This window comes from Tasmannia lanceolata, unplaced genomic scaffold (genome assembly GCF_043159265.1).
Source record: "Tasmannia lanceolata isolate RefF3 unplaced genomic scaffold, GAP_Taslan_0.1 ptg000015l, whole genome shotgun sequence".
Lineage (NCBI taxonomy): Eukaryota > Viridiplantae > Streptophyta > Magnoliopsida > Canellales > Winteraceae > Tasmannia > Tasmannia lanceolata.
Window position 1 is genome coordinate 43,787,119 of NW_027518692.1, and position 15,401 is coordinate 43,802,519.

Below are 15,401 nucleotides of genomic sequence, written 5' to 3' on the forward strand. Positions count from 1 at the left end.
CTGACTGCCTATTTTCACATTTTCATACATTTAGAAACTCTTGCACTGTTGAAACCATGAATGAGACATTGATTTTTTGATATTGGGCTATTACAAGTCCAAGCCAAGAAAAAAGTGAACCAAAATGAGGTAAGAGAAAAGATAAACTGCCAAACAAACAATATTTTCCCTATTTACACTTTATACACATATACTTAGTGCTGTATCCTTGATCCTGAATGCATGGCTTCTACAAACTGTTACATTTTATTTATGCTTTTATATAAAAAATATTAGCATTTTGGGCTGAGCTTCTCTCAACTTGTAATTCATTTTAGACATGAGCCATTGGAAACATATAAGATGGACAAAGAAACTGAAAAGCAGAATTCCAACCGTCTGTTATTGCCAAAGATTTACAGCTAGACAACCAACCATCTCTCTTTCTAGATAAACGCAAGTTTGCTCACTTGCCTAGGACATAAAAACAGTTTCCCAACGATCAACAACATGAACTGAAAATAGCCCCACAGTTTAGAAAACATTCACTAAACAACTGACTTTTGTTCCATTTCTGTTACCACTATCTATATGATTCAATTTTTTTTTACTCCTACATCGAAAGGAGAGCAGTATTTAATTGTATTTACTGTATTAATCAAGAAAATCATGAGTGGGATTCTATTTCCATCTTTTTTTGCACCGGAAGTGTGATGAGCTAACCTAAGTGTGGGGCTCACCTTCTCCACAGTGTGATGGTCACTAATTGTAACATATTACTAACAGGTCACCACCATTAGGGAAAAGGCTCATAAGTAATTTATATAAAACCTGACTTTCAGAATTATCAGTTCCTTTTGTGTCCTACACTACACCTTGCATCTAATTTGCCTCTGATTAGATTCTACACAATCTTCCACATTTTCCTCTGATTCTGCCTCATCAAAGTCTCCTTCTAGCTTGAAGATCTGGACGGATTTACAGTGGTGCCCAGGAACAAATTTTTCGTCACAATTTTAGTATAGCCCCTTTGTCCCTCCGTTCCATTATATGGGCAAAGGTTAATCATTTAATAATTGGAGAAGATACCGACGTTTGCTTAACTTGGCTCAAAGTGGGGTTGGTTGGGGGTGACTGCCCATATTTCCCAGGGCTGCTCTTCTGAGGTTGATCTTCTCATCTTGTGCCCTCTCTAGACTGATGGTTTTTGTCCTAGTCGTGTGGTTGAATATCTTTACTTCTGAAGCTATATCTTCTCTTGAACCGAATACGAAGCTACCTACCAAGGCTTTCTCCGACCATTCTTTGACTCTATTCGATTAGGTAGTCTTGAACCGAGCCTGTTTGGCAAATCTTTGCAAGTGCCCCATCAAAGTTCTGGTAGGTTGTTGGCCCGGAGTGCACAGAAAAAGCCTCTACCAGTTCCTTCTATGATAAGTTTGAGTGGCTCCTATGGTACCACTGAAACCACTGTGATGCCACACCTTACATATGAAAGGAAGCCAATAGTGCTCGCTCTTCATATGGCGTGTTCTGGTAATCGAAAAAAATTGCTCTGCTTTATAAATCCACTTGGTGGGGTCTTCGTCATCAAATTTGGAAAATCAATTTGGGATATTGGGCTTGAATCCTGCTCACAGTTGTGCCGTGACTCTCTACAAACCCGAGTTGACTATGCTGGTTTCTTATGTGGGATTCTCTTACTGATGCTTCCAGCCCAAGCTCCAAAACTTGTTCTATGGAGCTTGAAATGTGATCCTAGTGTGAAGTCGTATGGGAAATGGCTTCCTGGATTCCGTGAACTTCTGTTTCGAGTCGATCTACCTCTACTCTATTTTTCACATCGTTTTTGGCACTCTTGCTGGCTCTGGCTCTGGCTCTGATAACAGATGTGAGGTTTGCACCTCTGCAACTTCGATATTTCAGAGAAAACAAAAAGAAAGAAATTCTGGATGGGATTTTCTTCACTTAAAAATCACGAAAAAAACAGCAAAGACTCCTACTAGGACTTAACATTTTTCTTCTACAAAGCACAGACCTGGACTTGAAGGCAATATCTGATTCCATGATATATGAGAAACCTGCACGTTAATTCAAATCAAACAAACAGATATTTTGAATGCCAGATGCTCACATTACATCTTCTAAACTCAAAACGTAATGGGCATAGTACAGGGAGCCCTTAGAAATTCATGAAGAGGATAATTGTTAGAAAAGTTCTGAAACAAGATTAAACATACATTTAACTAAAACCCAAATACATTGCGTTGACAGAAATAGAAAATTCCATTATGAAGGACATATTAAATATCTTTTTTGTATAAGACAACAATTATTACTGAGAACAAAAAAGATTACAAGTGCACATCTTGGGGTAAAGAGGTCCTCTTATAAAAAGAGAACACTAGAGGCCCCCTATTTGACCCCTTCTTGGCTAAACATTCCGCCAAATAAAAAAGGATATAGGTCTATCCCACTCAAATTGCTCATCTCATCAATAATTTATCTAATCTCCATGGACTGTCTCTAGCCTCTTTTGCCTATCTTAAAGAATTAGAAGAGTCGCTCTCTACTTCTAGGTTCTTCTCCATCTAACTAATGACGATGCACAAACCATGATGAAGAGCACATACCTCGGCTTCAAATGAATCAGTATAACCAGTTGGGCCAACAAAAGAGTAGATGATATTGCCAACAGAGTTCCTAACAATGCCTCCAGTATGGTGTAATGCATAAACAAAGCTGTGAAACAACCAATTACTCCAAAAGCTGAAGCTGTTGGAGAAAGCGTTATTTAATCTTTTATACTTTAACACTCCCCCTCACATGTGGCCCCTCTTTTTAGGGTTGCCTACACGTGGCAAATGTGGCCCCTCTTTTGGGTTGGCCATTGCATGTAGATTTTTTGATATTAATGAGGTTTGAACTGAGGACCTTTTGCTCCGATACCATGTGAAACAACCAATTATTCCCAAAGCTTAAGCTCTTGGAGAAGGTATTATTTAATCTTTTATACTTTAACAAAAGCAATTAAAATCAATTTATAACAAATATATTATGCTGATGACAGTTATTTAGATTTCTCAAAAACAGCGATATGCAAACTTGAATATGGGAACCTCACTCTATTTGGTAAACTTGTATTGAAAATGAGAACCATAAATTTAAAGGAAAGACAAACTAGCAGGGTTAGAATAAGGCAAACAGTAAACTTGTATTGAAAATGGGAACTGGGAAAAACAAGTAGAAGGGTTAGGCTAAGGTAGTTCATACATTTGTTGGAAGTATAACTCATTGACACCAGTTTCCATTAGGGAAAATGACTTTCTCAATTTCTTCCTGGGATACCATTCCCACATTAGTTGAGGCTCTGTGTAGCCCATTTTATTATGCAATAAATCTCCGCTAATCAAACTATAAAAAAGAAAGTAACGTATATGAAATGGGAAATATGGGAATGTTAAAGGTGGCCTAAGTTTACTCTGAGGGCATGTTTGGTAACCATAAAAATAAAATTCATGCGATATTTGTTTACCCAGGTGAACCATTAGTTGAGGCTCTGTGTAGCCCATTTTATTATGCAATAAATTTCCGCTAATCAAACTATAAAAAAGAAAGTAGCGTATATGAAATGGGAAATATGGGAATGATAAAGGTGGCCTAAGTTTACTCTGAGGGCATGTTTGGTAACCATAAAAATAAAATTCATGCGATATTTGTTTACCCAGGTGAACTAGGGGTAGATATGGCTGTTGAGAGAGACTTGAGAGGGCGGTGAGTGAGGAGAGTATATGATGGGTTCTAAAACATAGAAATAAATTCCTATATTTTTTACCATTAAAAAAAAAATCCTCCTATATATATATATATATATATATATATATATATATATATATATATATATTTTTTTTTAATTGTTGTAAATTTTATTAATAAATGAGCAGAACCCAATTGCCGAGGTGGTCTAGTGCAAGTTAAAAAAAAATAAAAAATTCCTCACCTCCTCCTCAAATCTATCCTATCCCACCTCTGTACCTCTCTTACACGGTAAACAAATATTCAAAGAAGAGCCTATTTGGATTGTTGGAATCAGAATTGGAATTCTTATTCCAATTCCAGCATTTGATTCAGCCCCAGTTGGTATGAAATTTTTTTAATTGAATTTTTTATTTTTATTTTTTTTCCATTCCATTTCCAAGTTAATAAAACTAGGAATTGGATTAGGATCAGTAAGCCCAAAGCATTGGTTCAAATGAACTACGCCCCAGTTCGTATGAAATTTTTTTATTTAAATTTTTTTCATTCCATTTCCAAGGTAATAAAAAATAGGAATCGGATTAGGATCAGTAAGCTCGAAGCATTGGTTCAAATGAACTGCATAAGCATGCTTATGACTAGTGCAAAGCATGAGCCATAAAATTATAATTCAGCCATTCTAAAAGCACCAAGGCACACACTTGAATAGATCAACTTGTTCCTCCATAACAACACATCAGTCGGTTTTCCACCACCCAAAACATTATGCAGTCTTCTGGCGTTCAAAGAGTTTATTCAGCTGCCGCAATACAGACTTTTCTTCCTCAGAAACGTCGCAGATTTCTGCTTCGAGACACTTTCAGCGATTGTTTCCATTACTTTGTTCAGAAGATTCTCACTGAATGTGCCATGTGCTCAGGCACTCTTTTATCAGTCGAATCTAGAGTTTTGGTGGGATTTGCAACAGAGGAAGAAGTAGAGAAACTTGGAAAATTACTACTCGTGACAAAATTCTAATTACTGTATGGATAAATAGTCAAGTATGGTGATTGGCGACTTATTTGGGATCCTCTCTGAGGAGAATTTAGGAAAGACGAGAGAAATGTTTTGGGAAGCAAGAGTTGCAGGTGATACAATTGGAAGAGATAAAGAGGCTGAACCAAATGTTCGATCATAGGATTAAAGCTCCCATTCTGAGAGGTGAAAAGATGTGTGTTAGGGAGTATGTGTTGTCTGAGAAATTGCAAGCTATGGAGTAGTACACATGAATTTTGGTTACAGTCCATTTAGACATGATGTTCCAGAATTACTTAATTGTACAACGATGGGTTGGGAAGATAACAATTGTGGGAATCTAGGTAGCCGGTACTGAGACGGTGGGAATTGTGATGATGGTTTCAGTCCCATAGGTTGAAGTTACGACAATTGATAGAAAGAATACTTGAACGAGTCATGAAGGTAATTCAAGATTCTAATTGCGCTAAAAGAAAGATGATGTTTCATTTAGGCTTGAGAGACCATGGTCTTTCGCTAAATGGAGGCACTATGGACTGGAATCTTCATCATTGCTCGATCAAGGAGATGAGGTGTGGGAAAAGGGTGTGGGATGAATATCTTTAATTATGTTATCGGTAATATCAGAAAAGTAGGATTGGTGAGGGAGGAAAGGGATAAGTTTGACCTTCTGTTCTATGTGTATATTTCATTGGTTATGGCTACACCTGTGCCAATATTTATGTTACTTTTTTGTAATGCAGGATGGACATCTGGTCCCGAATGCTCTTTTGAGAATTAATGAAAAAGTCATCTTTCAAAAAAAAGAAGAAGAGAGTCAAGTATGGCATTCAAAGTGTACAAATACTTTAAATAGTTTGCTGGCTATCTTGCTACATGGGCGTCTCATTATACAAGCAAACCACTATGTATGTGACAAACATATTCTTAACCTAGGCCAACAGCATAAAATTGAAACATTAATTCCCATAAGGACAGTCAATCAAACTAGATTTACAGAAGAAACAGAAAGAACATAAACATTGAATAACAAATAGGATTCTTTCAGTCTGATCTGTGAACTGTACAATAACATTGGCTTGGAGAACCTCACTTTTCATCTTTTATTGGAGTTCTAATCAAATAAGTATGGATTTGACATGAGTCCATATCAAAGCTGTTGGCAACTCCAAACCTCTTTTGTACAGTTATACAGCATCTTCCCCCTACATGCTTTCCTTCGCTTCTTATTTTTCCTTTTTCCCCCACTGATTAGTGTAGCTATCATAGGTACACATACAGAACTAGGAGGCTATGAACCAGCCCAAGAAAGACTTGAAAACTTTCAACGTGGTTCCGATCATTAACAGCCATAAGACAGCCCACATTGCCCCTAGAAATGAAACAAAAAAGAATCCTCCATTTCCTCTCCCTCTTCTCCTTCCAACAGCAGCACCCACACCCACACCCACAGCAACAGCCATCTCTCTATCTCCAACACGTACTGCACCAAAACTGGACATTCTCTCAAATGCTCGATTTATCAAAGCATTCTCCGAGGCTGATGCTGGATGACTAGGTATTGAATCCAACAAGGTGTGGATTGACGATGTGAACCACGATTCTGAACCATCTCCCTCGCCACCTTCTGGTTTATGTGTTTCCCCACTGACATCGGTTGAGCTACCATCATACACTACACCTGTAAAAATCCAGTAAAATGAGCAGATGAGAAATTGTTCAAGTCATAGTTACCTGAGTGGGAAACGAATTCGGGAATCGAAACGGTAAAAGGAAATGGGAAACGCAGAGAAAAAATAGAGGGGAAATGTGAAACGGGAAAACAATAGAAAACCGCATGAGAAACACATTGAGAAACCTCTTAGGAAATGCATTAGAAACATTTCAGAAACAACAGAGAAACGCAAATGAAAAAACATGAAACACATGGAAAACACGAAATATATGGTTTTGTAAATTTAAATTTGTTAATTTCAAATTTCTATTTGAATATTTGTTATTTTTTTATAAATGATTTTCGTAAGTACACATGTTCTCACACGTTTCGCATATGTTTTCCACGAGTTTTGCATACGTTTCTCAAGATTTCACACATGTTCCACATAAGTTTCTCATATGTTTCCTATGCGTTTATGAAATGTTTCAGAAACATTTCCCCAATTTTTTCTATCATGTTTCGGAAACGTTTTTGAAACATGTTTTAGGGGAAATGAGTTTCCCAAACGCCCAAGATGTTTCCGGCTAGTATGGTTCAGCAACCCTGCAGCTCCAGTTCAGCAAGTACACATGCCTGTAATATTGACACTAAATATGATTCAGGTACCTGAAGTAGGAGGTGCCATAAAAACGTGACTTGACTCCTTTGACATAAAGACATTGAAATTCTGTTGATGTGTCCAGAGCTGACTAGTCAGGTAAGGTGCATGGTATTGATCATCATCTAAGGGTGGCAATATAAAGTAATCTAACTGGTTAACTGCGTCAGCTACGTATGGTTGTGGAGCAGTACTGTCCTGAGACACAGTTACTTCAGAAAGAAACATGGGGGCATCATAGTAAATCTCAGCATTATCTAATCCACCCATGTCAAGAAAGGGGCAGTCATTGCCAATTCTCTCTAAACTCAAAACACCGGGCTCAGCATTGAGAAGATCATTCAATTCCACAAAATCCCTGTTCCATAATCCACCCATCTCAGGAATGAGGCTTTCCAAACTCGAAACACTGGGCTCTGCAATGACAAGATCATTCAATTCCACAAAATCCCTGTCGGATAATCCACCCACATAAGGAATGGAGCCCTCCAGACTCAAAACAGCAGGCTCAGCATCGATAAGATCATTCAATTCCACAAAATCCCTCTCGCATAATCCACCCATATCAGGAAAGGGACTCTCCAAACTCGAAACACAAGGCCCTGCATCGATAAGATCATTCAATTCCACAAAATCCCTGACGCTTAATCCACCCATATCAGGAAAGAGGCTCTCTAAACTCGAAACACCAGGCTCTGCGTCAATAAGATCATTCAATTCCACAAAATCCCCTTCATTAGTGAGAGGATCCTGCTCAAAACAATTGATAGCAGACGTAACCTCAGGCGCTTCATAAGGTTGCGCAAGAGAGGTAATTGAATGAGTGATCTGAAGGCTCGTCTCTGCACCAGTAAACCACTCATTTTGGCATAAAATATTGCTTGGTTCAGCAGAAATGGCTTCCTTCGCTGATGACACCACCACAAACTGTTGTGTTTGGTATTCACCATCAATCTACAGTGACATAGTAAAGCTATCAATGAAAATCCATGTTCTAAAATAAAATATCAAGTCAAAAATCAAACAGGCAGATTGCGAAACAAAAACCAGGATATTAATGAGATATTGATGGTTATTCTAACCGCCAGATGTAAACATGAGATCCCTCAATCAATTCAAACTTATATATGGGATTTGTGTTTACACCCTTAATCACTTAAACGATTATTGGTTGTGCAAGATTGGCTAAAACACCTGGAGTTGTGAGTTTGCATCCTAGCCCTGTACATGAATTTCTTTTATGCATTGGCTTTGTGAAAAACTAATTAATTTGAATAGGTTTTGTAGTTTCTAAGTTCATGCCACTGGCAACAATGGCTAAAAAGCAGAAGGTTTTGCAGTTTTCTCAAGTGAAAAAGAAATCAGACTAGCATTTTCATTTCATCATTTCAGACACATCAGCCCCACTGACTTTTTAGGGCAAGGAGTTGTTTGCTTTTCTATATGTGATTCAGCCCATAGGGAGGCAGGTCAGATCATATAGTATTGGCATTCAATATAAAAAATTGTGTTTGTGTATGGGGACGGATAATTTGGACATTGATCTTTGGGAGACGCCTCAAGCTAGAGGATTATGAGCCTTACCGTTCTTTTCATAGTTCATAGGTGTCTAAAAAATGTCACATTTCTGCATGGGCTCTCGACAAGAAAATTTGGCTTCAGGATGTGGAAGGTGTATTCTCAGTCAAATTCTTTGATTGATGAACTCTTCATCTCCTCTTCCTCCACTTTTAGCTGCCGTGGTACCTTTATGCATTCAAGTTTCTTGTTGGAAAGGGACGGCTATTGCGGGCAGGCCCAACAGAAGATATGCTTAAGAGAAAACGTTTCCTTATCAAATGGGTGCACTTTGCAAAGAAGAGGAGCCTATAGATCTCCTTTTCTTCATTGCACTGTGGTTTAGGATCTGGAGAACAATTATTTCTTGCTTTGATATGGCATCAGCCTTTCCAAAATCAGAGATGTTGGAGGGCTTATTCGTTTGGGGGCAAAGGTAGTCTCTGGGATTTAGTTCCATTAGCGGTCTTTCGGAACACTTGAGGGGAACAAAATAAGAGAGTTATTAGAGACAAGTAGAGACCCATCAGCAGGCTAATAATATAGATCAGAATTTACAAAGTTAGATCATCAAGAAGAAAGGGGGTTTTTCATGGCTTTTTAGTTGAGGATTTTCTTTAGATTGGAAGGTGATGGCAAAACGTCACAGAACTTAATTTAATGGGAGATCCAGTGGGACTCTAGGGTCTACCAGAATTGGTGGGATTTTTAGAAATGCAATGGGGCAAAACATGAAGGCCTTATTGCATTCCATTAGGAAGAACGGATTCTAGTGAAGCAGATTGAGATCCCTTGTTGAATTGCATATTTTGAGGATGATGCACCGGGATGGTTGTAGAAGGCGACTCTAAGAATGCAATTACGTGGGATAATTGCTTTCTCTAGGCCCTTAGAAACTAGTGTGAGTCATCATAGAAATTCTTGACATTATCCAAAAATTCTATCGTGCTTAGATCACATAGGAAGATCAACGAATGATATTATGAACAGTTGGGGAGTGAATCAGGATAAATCTGAACATTGGTACCTCGGTTCCATTGTAGAGTGTAGATCTCAGTCACCTGTTATACTTGTTAATGTATTGCAAATTTGTTTTATGACATCTTGTCCTGTTAGATTTAAAATTTCTGTTATAGATATATAATTTATAATTAGCAACAGTGAAAATAAGTACACACAAATTCCTAAACTGAAAATACTAACACTTGATGTAATTCAAAGTAAGCTATAATAAGTAAAGAGCAGGAAGTACAACTTTTTACCTCAGGTGCGCCAGTAAAATTGCTTGAAGATTGACGATTTATTTCCATGCAATCAACCATTTGCGGCAAGGCTTCTTTCAAAATACTGATCGAAGGTGTGCATTGATTATAAGCTAAAATGGTATCAACAGAAGGACCACAAGTGACCTCTAACACCGGATTTTCTCTGTTGTTCTGCTGGTCTCCAAGGATATCATCATCAACCTGGTCATCATCAAGCCACTCCTCTTCTCTGAATGGTGCCCCATACTGTTCACCATTTTTCGGACCAGTTCCACTCTTCCTATAAACTTTATAAACTGCATATGAGTCCTGCATGGTAAACAACCAGAAATGAGAAATCTTAGAACCTTAAAACTAAAAACAGAGAGGATCATTCCAGTAACTAGTCTGTGTACCTGCACGGCACTGCATTTTTTAAGCTCCTTTTCATCCATGGTATACTCGTGCATGACCCAATTGGTGCGTCCTCCCTTGGGAGCACGCCCAGTGTAGAAGATTAGGGTTTTCTTCGTACCCACTGGCTGGGAATTTTGTGAAATGCTACGATCCTTCCCAGTAGCCTTCCAGTAACCATGCTTTGTTGCCCGATTTGATCTCGACCCTTTTCCGTACTTCCTGTCTCTGAGGCTGAAGAAGTACCACTGTTTATCGCCGGTTTGCAAGAGTGATTTTTCTGCATTCCACGTCCAAATCAGAATGCATAATAAAATGCAAACTATGATAGTTCACCAAACTGGAAAAGGATAAGCAACAGATAATCATAGGAAAGTTAGTATGGCCATCTTAATTACTGTATTGCAGCATACATTAATTTAGATTCCAACAATCAGAATGACAAGTGTGTGAAGAAGCCCAAATAGAAATGGGCTAGCCCAAGTATTAAACAAAGAAGAGAATTGGAACGTAATATAACTAAAATAGTCAAAGCTTACAGTAGCGCGTCTATTCTTAAGAATTAGAATCCAGAATCAGAAGCATGTGTAGAAACTGAGATAACCAACACCCATCAGTCTGAGATATGAGGAAAGGAAAGACTGTCAACGAAAAGCCAATATAATTCTGTATAATCATCTGTCCTGCCAAAGACCTATTTCCTGTGTTCTAAGAATTGGGATCCAGAATAAGAGACATATGAAGAAACCCAAACAAAGATGCGCAACCAAATAGAATTTAAAAAAAAAAAAAAAGGAAAAAGGGAATGAATAGAACAAATCATAGATAAGTTAATATAGCTGCAACAACGACATCCAAATTTGAACACCTAAAGTATCAAATAACATTGAGATTACAATGACATGAATGAAACGGGATAATTGAGAAATTCATGAAAATGACGAAGTAAGATGTTAGGGTCCTGAGCGGGGACCTTGGCTGGGTATGGGAGTAGGTGGGACGGGACCCAGCCTGGTATGGGAAAGAAAAATCTGAGATATGTGATGAACCTATAGAGAGATCACCAATGAAAATAAAGCAACCAGACTGGAAGGATCAAGATTGGATATTCATCAATGATAAGAAGAATAACAACAAATTATTTACATACTCAAGAATTGAAATTCAGAGTAAGAAAGAGACTATAACAAAACCTATACAGAGATTACCGAGAAATTTGAGAAAACAGAACAAGACATGTCCGATCTCATACAAACCAAACATGGTCTAGATCGGATTAACGTATATAAGAAATAAGAAGAAACAGGATATATATATATATATATATATATATATATATATATATATATAGAGAGAGAGAGAGAGAGAGAGAGAGAGAGAGAGAGAGAGAGAGAGAGAGAGATTATATGTACCAGGCAATTCCCAGGGGTCAAACTTGTAGACGTCAATCTCCCCGATCATGGGGTGCTTGAAGCGGCGAAGACAGACCTTCTTCTTGAGATAACACAATATAAGTTCTTCGTGGGTCGGATGGAATCGAACACCAGGAGGCCATGACTCGGGAGCCACATGAAAATTACACCTTGAAGATTCCGATTGCATCTCCATCTCCATCTCCCAAACCACAACAGCAGCAGCAGCAGCAGCAGCAGCAGCGAGAAGAAGAAGAGAATCTCCTCACTGAAAATAAAAAAAATGAGTCTCTCTATCAAGTAGAATCCCCTGATTATAAAACAAAATATGAAAGAGAGAGAGAGAGAGAGAGAGAGAGAGACCCACATTTGGGCTTATAAAGACTTCAACTAAGGTAAAGTCAAACAGAACTGAATGGGGTTAGCATCTCCGCAAGTAACCGTAAACGAGACCGCAGCCGTTTAATTCCTAACCTTCTACCAACTCATTTTCACCCTCATTTCCACTTCTTAACAGTACAAGTCAATCTAACTCGGTGGTAGAACCAATGAAGTCCATAGAAACATCAAAAGGGCAGTGAAAATGACAGGTGATTTTGTCTTTTTGTGAACGTGGACCAGTTTTCCTTAGCACCAAACATTTAATATTAATTATTAAAAGCTCTAGAAAGAAAAGTCTCGTCTCTTTACAATAAAGTAAGGCTACTTATATTCGCACTACCATATTTTGATAAGGGATTTGCTAGGGACCATTGCGGAAAGGCATTCTGCGGCCGGCATGTTGCAAGAGAGAGAGAGAGAGCAGCTACCTCAAATGAATTAAGACAAAACCTGCTAAAAAGTGACCCCCCTCTCTCTCTCTCTCTCTCTCTCTCTCTCTCTCTCTCTCTCATGTAACAGCATGCTATGAAATGCCTTTCTGCGATGTTTCATAGCAAATCCCTTCTGATAATGGGGCTAACCCACATTGTCTTTTATTATTTAATTGGCTGATGAGAGCTTTTTAGGAATCATAATACCTTTGGACAGCTAGGGGTGTGAACGAGCCGAGCCGAGCTCGGCCAAGCTCGGGCTCGGCTCGGGCTCAAACCAGGCTCGGGCTCGGCTCGGCTCGGTCAGGTTCGGCCAGGCTCGCAAGCTTTACCGAGCTCGGGTTATATTAAGTTCACACCCCTCATCTTCCCTGGACAACCTTATCTAGTGTAATTTGACTACTTTTTTTACACTATGAGGGTGATCCAAGTAACAAATGGGGTTCCAAAAATGAAGTGACATATTTTGCTTCCCCCTTTCACTTCCTGGACAACCCTTTTAGTGTATATATTAATATATATATAAATATATATATATATATATATTAAATTCTTAAAGAGCCGAACCGAGCCTGGCCTAAATCGGGCTCGGTTGGTTAAGGATTTGAGCCGAGCTCGACTGAGCTTCCGTGCCCGAGCCAAAATTGACATGGACAGCTGGTTAGTCCCATTGTCTAAACATGGTAGTGTCAATGTCGGCAGCCTTACACTAGCAACTCAACAAGAGTTTCTTCACTAAATATCTGAGAAGAAATAGATCTTACAAAATAATAAAAAAGTAGAAGATGTTGACGAATATAAAAAAGAGCAAAAGCCGCCACATTTGACTAGGTTTCCCTTGATCATACTAGGTTCCTGCTTTTACATCCAAAATTTTCTTAGTTCTATCCACCACCAGCTACTTTTAAGCATGGTTTTAAATTTCGACTGAAATCCGAAATTTAGGCAAATACACAAGTCAAGCTCTCTCACAAAATGATAGACAATTGAAATCCTACTCTAATTTCTCAAATATAATCCAACAGAGGATGAAGGGTATGAAATCACTCGATAAAGATGTTTAAGAGTGTATATATGGTGTAAGGGGGTGGAACCCCTTTATATAGAAGATCCAAGCAAAAACTAGATGTTACTGCCCTCGAGAGGCTAGTAAAAACTAGCCGTTACAGTGACCAGACATCTCATCTAGGTCATCAGATGTCTGAAGACTCAGATTAGAAGTCTGAACTCTTTCCAAATTTGCGCATTTAACTTTGAAAACTCATTTCTCTCTCGTTTTATATCCCATTTTGATGATCTTATGCTCTACGGAAAGCTAAGGTAATCTACTTTCTATTAAAAATAATTTAAAAATTCACTAGATCCATTAACCATAAGATAATTACCTTTGATTAACTAAGGAAGTACCAACTTCCTTTTTATCCTTCTCTTGGCCTATGAGCTGTTGGTCCACTTGATTTCCTTAATATATTTAACTTATTTTGCCCTTTCTGAACGCCTCTAAGTGGATTAGAAGTGAGGGATTAGATTTTACAATCTAAGAGATAGACTTCACTTTAAATCTTCAAAGTGATTTCTCTTCAAGTCTTCATTTCTTCAGCTTGAGCATTCCTCCATTCTCCATGGTTCTTCCATCTTCTTTGGTCCTTGGATCATGCTGTAAAACTTACTCTCCATGGACTTGGCTTATGCTCCAAGCTCCATGTCTTCAATGCTTTGATTTTTCAACTTTAGGTTCTTTGAAGGGCAACTCTTAAACACAAATAAACATTAGTATGATTACTAATTTAAACATACCATATTGTGTTTGTTGCCATAAAAACAAGTCAAAGTGACCAAGGATGAACCCTGGGGCTAACAATCTCCTCATTTTGAGGATGACAAACACAAGATGATTTTCTAATAAAGTTCGCTTTAAATGTTTTTTTTTTTAAACTTAAAAAAACTCCCCCTAAACATATGCTAAGTTTAAAACAATGTCATAAGAAAAATTTTATAATTAAGTCCAAAATGTCCAAATTCTCTTCCCCTTTGTCATCAGCAAAAAGATGGGGATCGAAGGATTTTATGAAATTTCAAAGTAGGTTTCAAAAATATAACAATTTGAGTTTCTCCCCCTTGATATTTGACTAATTTTTATAACTTAATTTGACAAAATATACAATACTAGAGGGTTATTTAAAAATTCAAAGCTCCCCCTTTTTGATATGATTAAAAGATTGGGGCAAGGCAGTTTAAGAACCAATATCAATTTTAAAAATTGGGTATAAATTTTGATTATCTTGAAAGCTTGTGGGTGCAAATGCAAAGCATCTAAAATTCACCCATCAAACATGAGAAATAATCAATAAGAATTATGAACATGATCAAGATATTCTGTATGAATAAATTTCATAAGATTTTCTTGCATAGGATTCACATTAAGCAAAAGCACCTCCCACGCCAAAACAAACAAACACGCACACACAAATGCAAGTATGAAAATTTAGAGGGATTTCACAAAAACATTCAAAAGCCAAGGATTTTCACGAGTCATTCATCAATGATAAAACCTTGGGTTAATGCATTCATACAGTTTCGAACTCTACAAAATTCTATAAGAACAGCTCCCTATCCTATTTGAAGATCACCAAGAACAAGCAAGAGAAATCTTCCGAAGGTGAAGTCCCTCTACCATTGTTGCCCCGTTATTTTAATTAAACGAATCCAAGCCTTGCCTCACCAAAAATCCTGTTTCTGCAACATCATGTTCATCATTATCTGCATTAGTGTAAGTGGCAATGAGGTCCGTTGAATCCTTCCCAGGTGGGCCAGGTGAAGTGAATCAGCCCTTGTGCAATCATAGATAAACCAGAGGTGGCTGTCCCAAGTTAAAAAAAGGGGTTGAAATATCACTTT

The 15,401-nt window shown here is 38.0% G+C and overlaps 1 protein-coding gene across 1 annotated transcript; it reads right to left on the reverse strand.

Moving 5' to 3' along the window:
• Nucleotides 1–5,573: 5,573 nt before the first annotated feature.
• On the reverse strand, nucleotides 5,574–12,035 carry LOC143847454 (NAC domain-containing protein 17-like). The gene is made up of 5 exons (XM_077356274.1): nucleotides 11,692–12,035; nucleotides 10,282–10,559; nucleotides 9,884–10,195; nucleotides 7,073–8,018; nucleotides 5,574–6,430 (listed from the first exon to the last, which is right to left on the reverse strand). The coding sequence occupies exons 1-5, from the start codon at nucleotides 11,891–11,893 to the stop codon at nucleotides 6,033–6,035; spliced, it is 2,136 nt and encodes a 711-aa protein (XP_077212389.1). The 5' UTR covers nucleotides 11,894–12,035; the 3' UTR covers nucleotides 5,574–6,032.
• Between the last annotated feature and the right edge of the window lie 3,366 nt (nucleotides 12,036–15,401).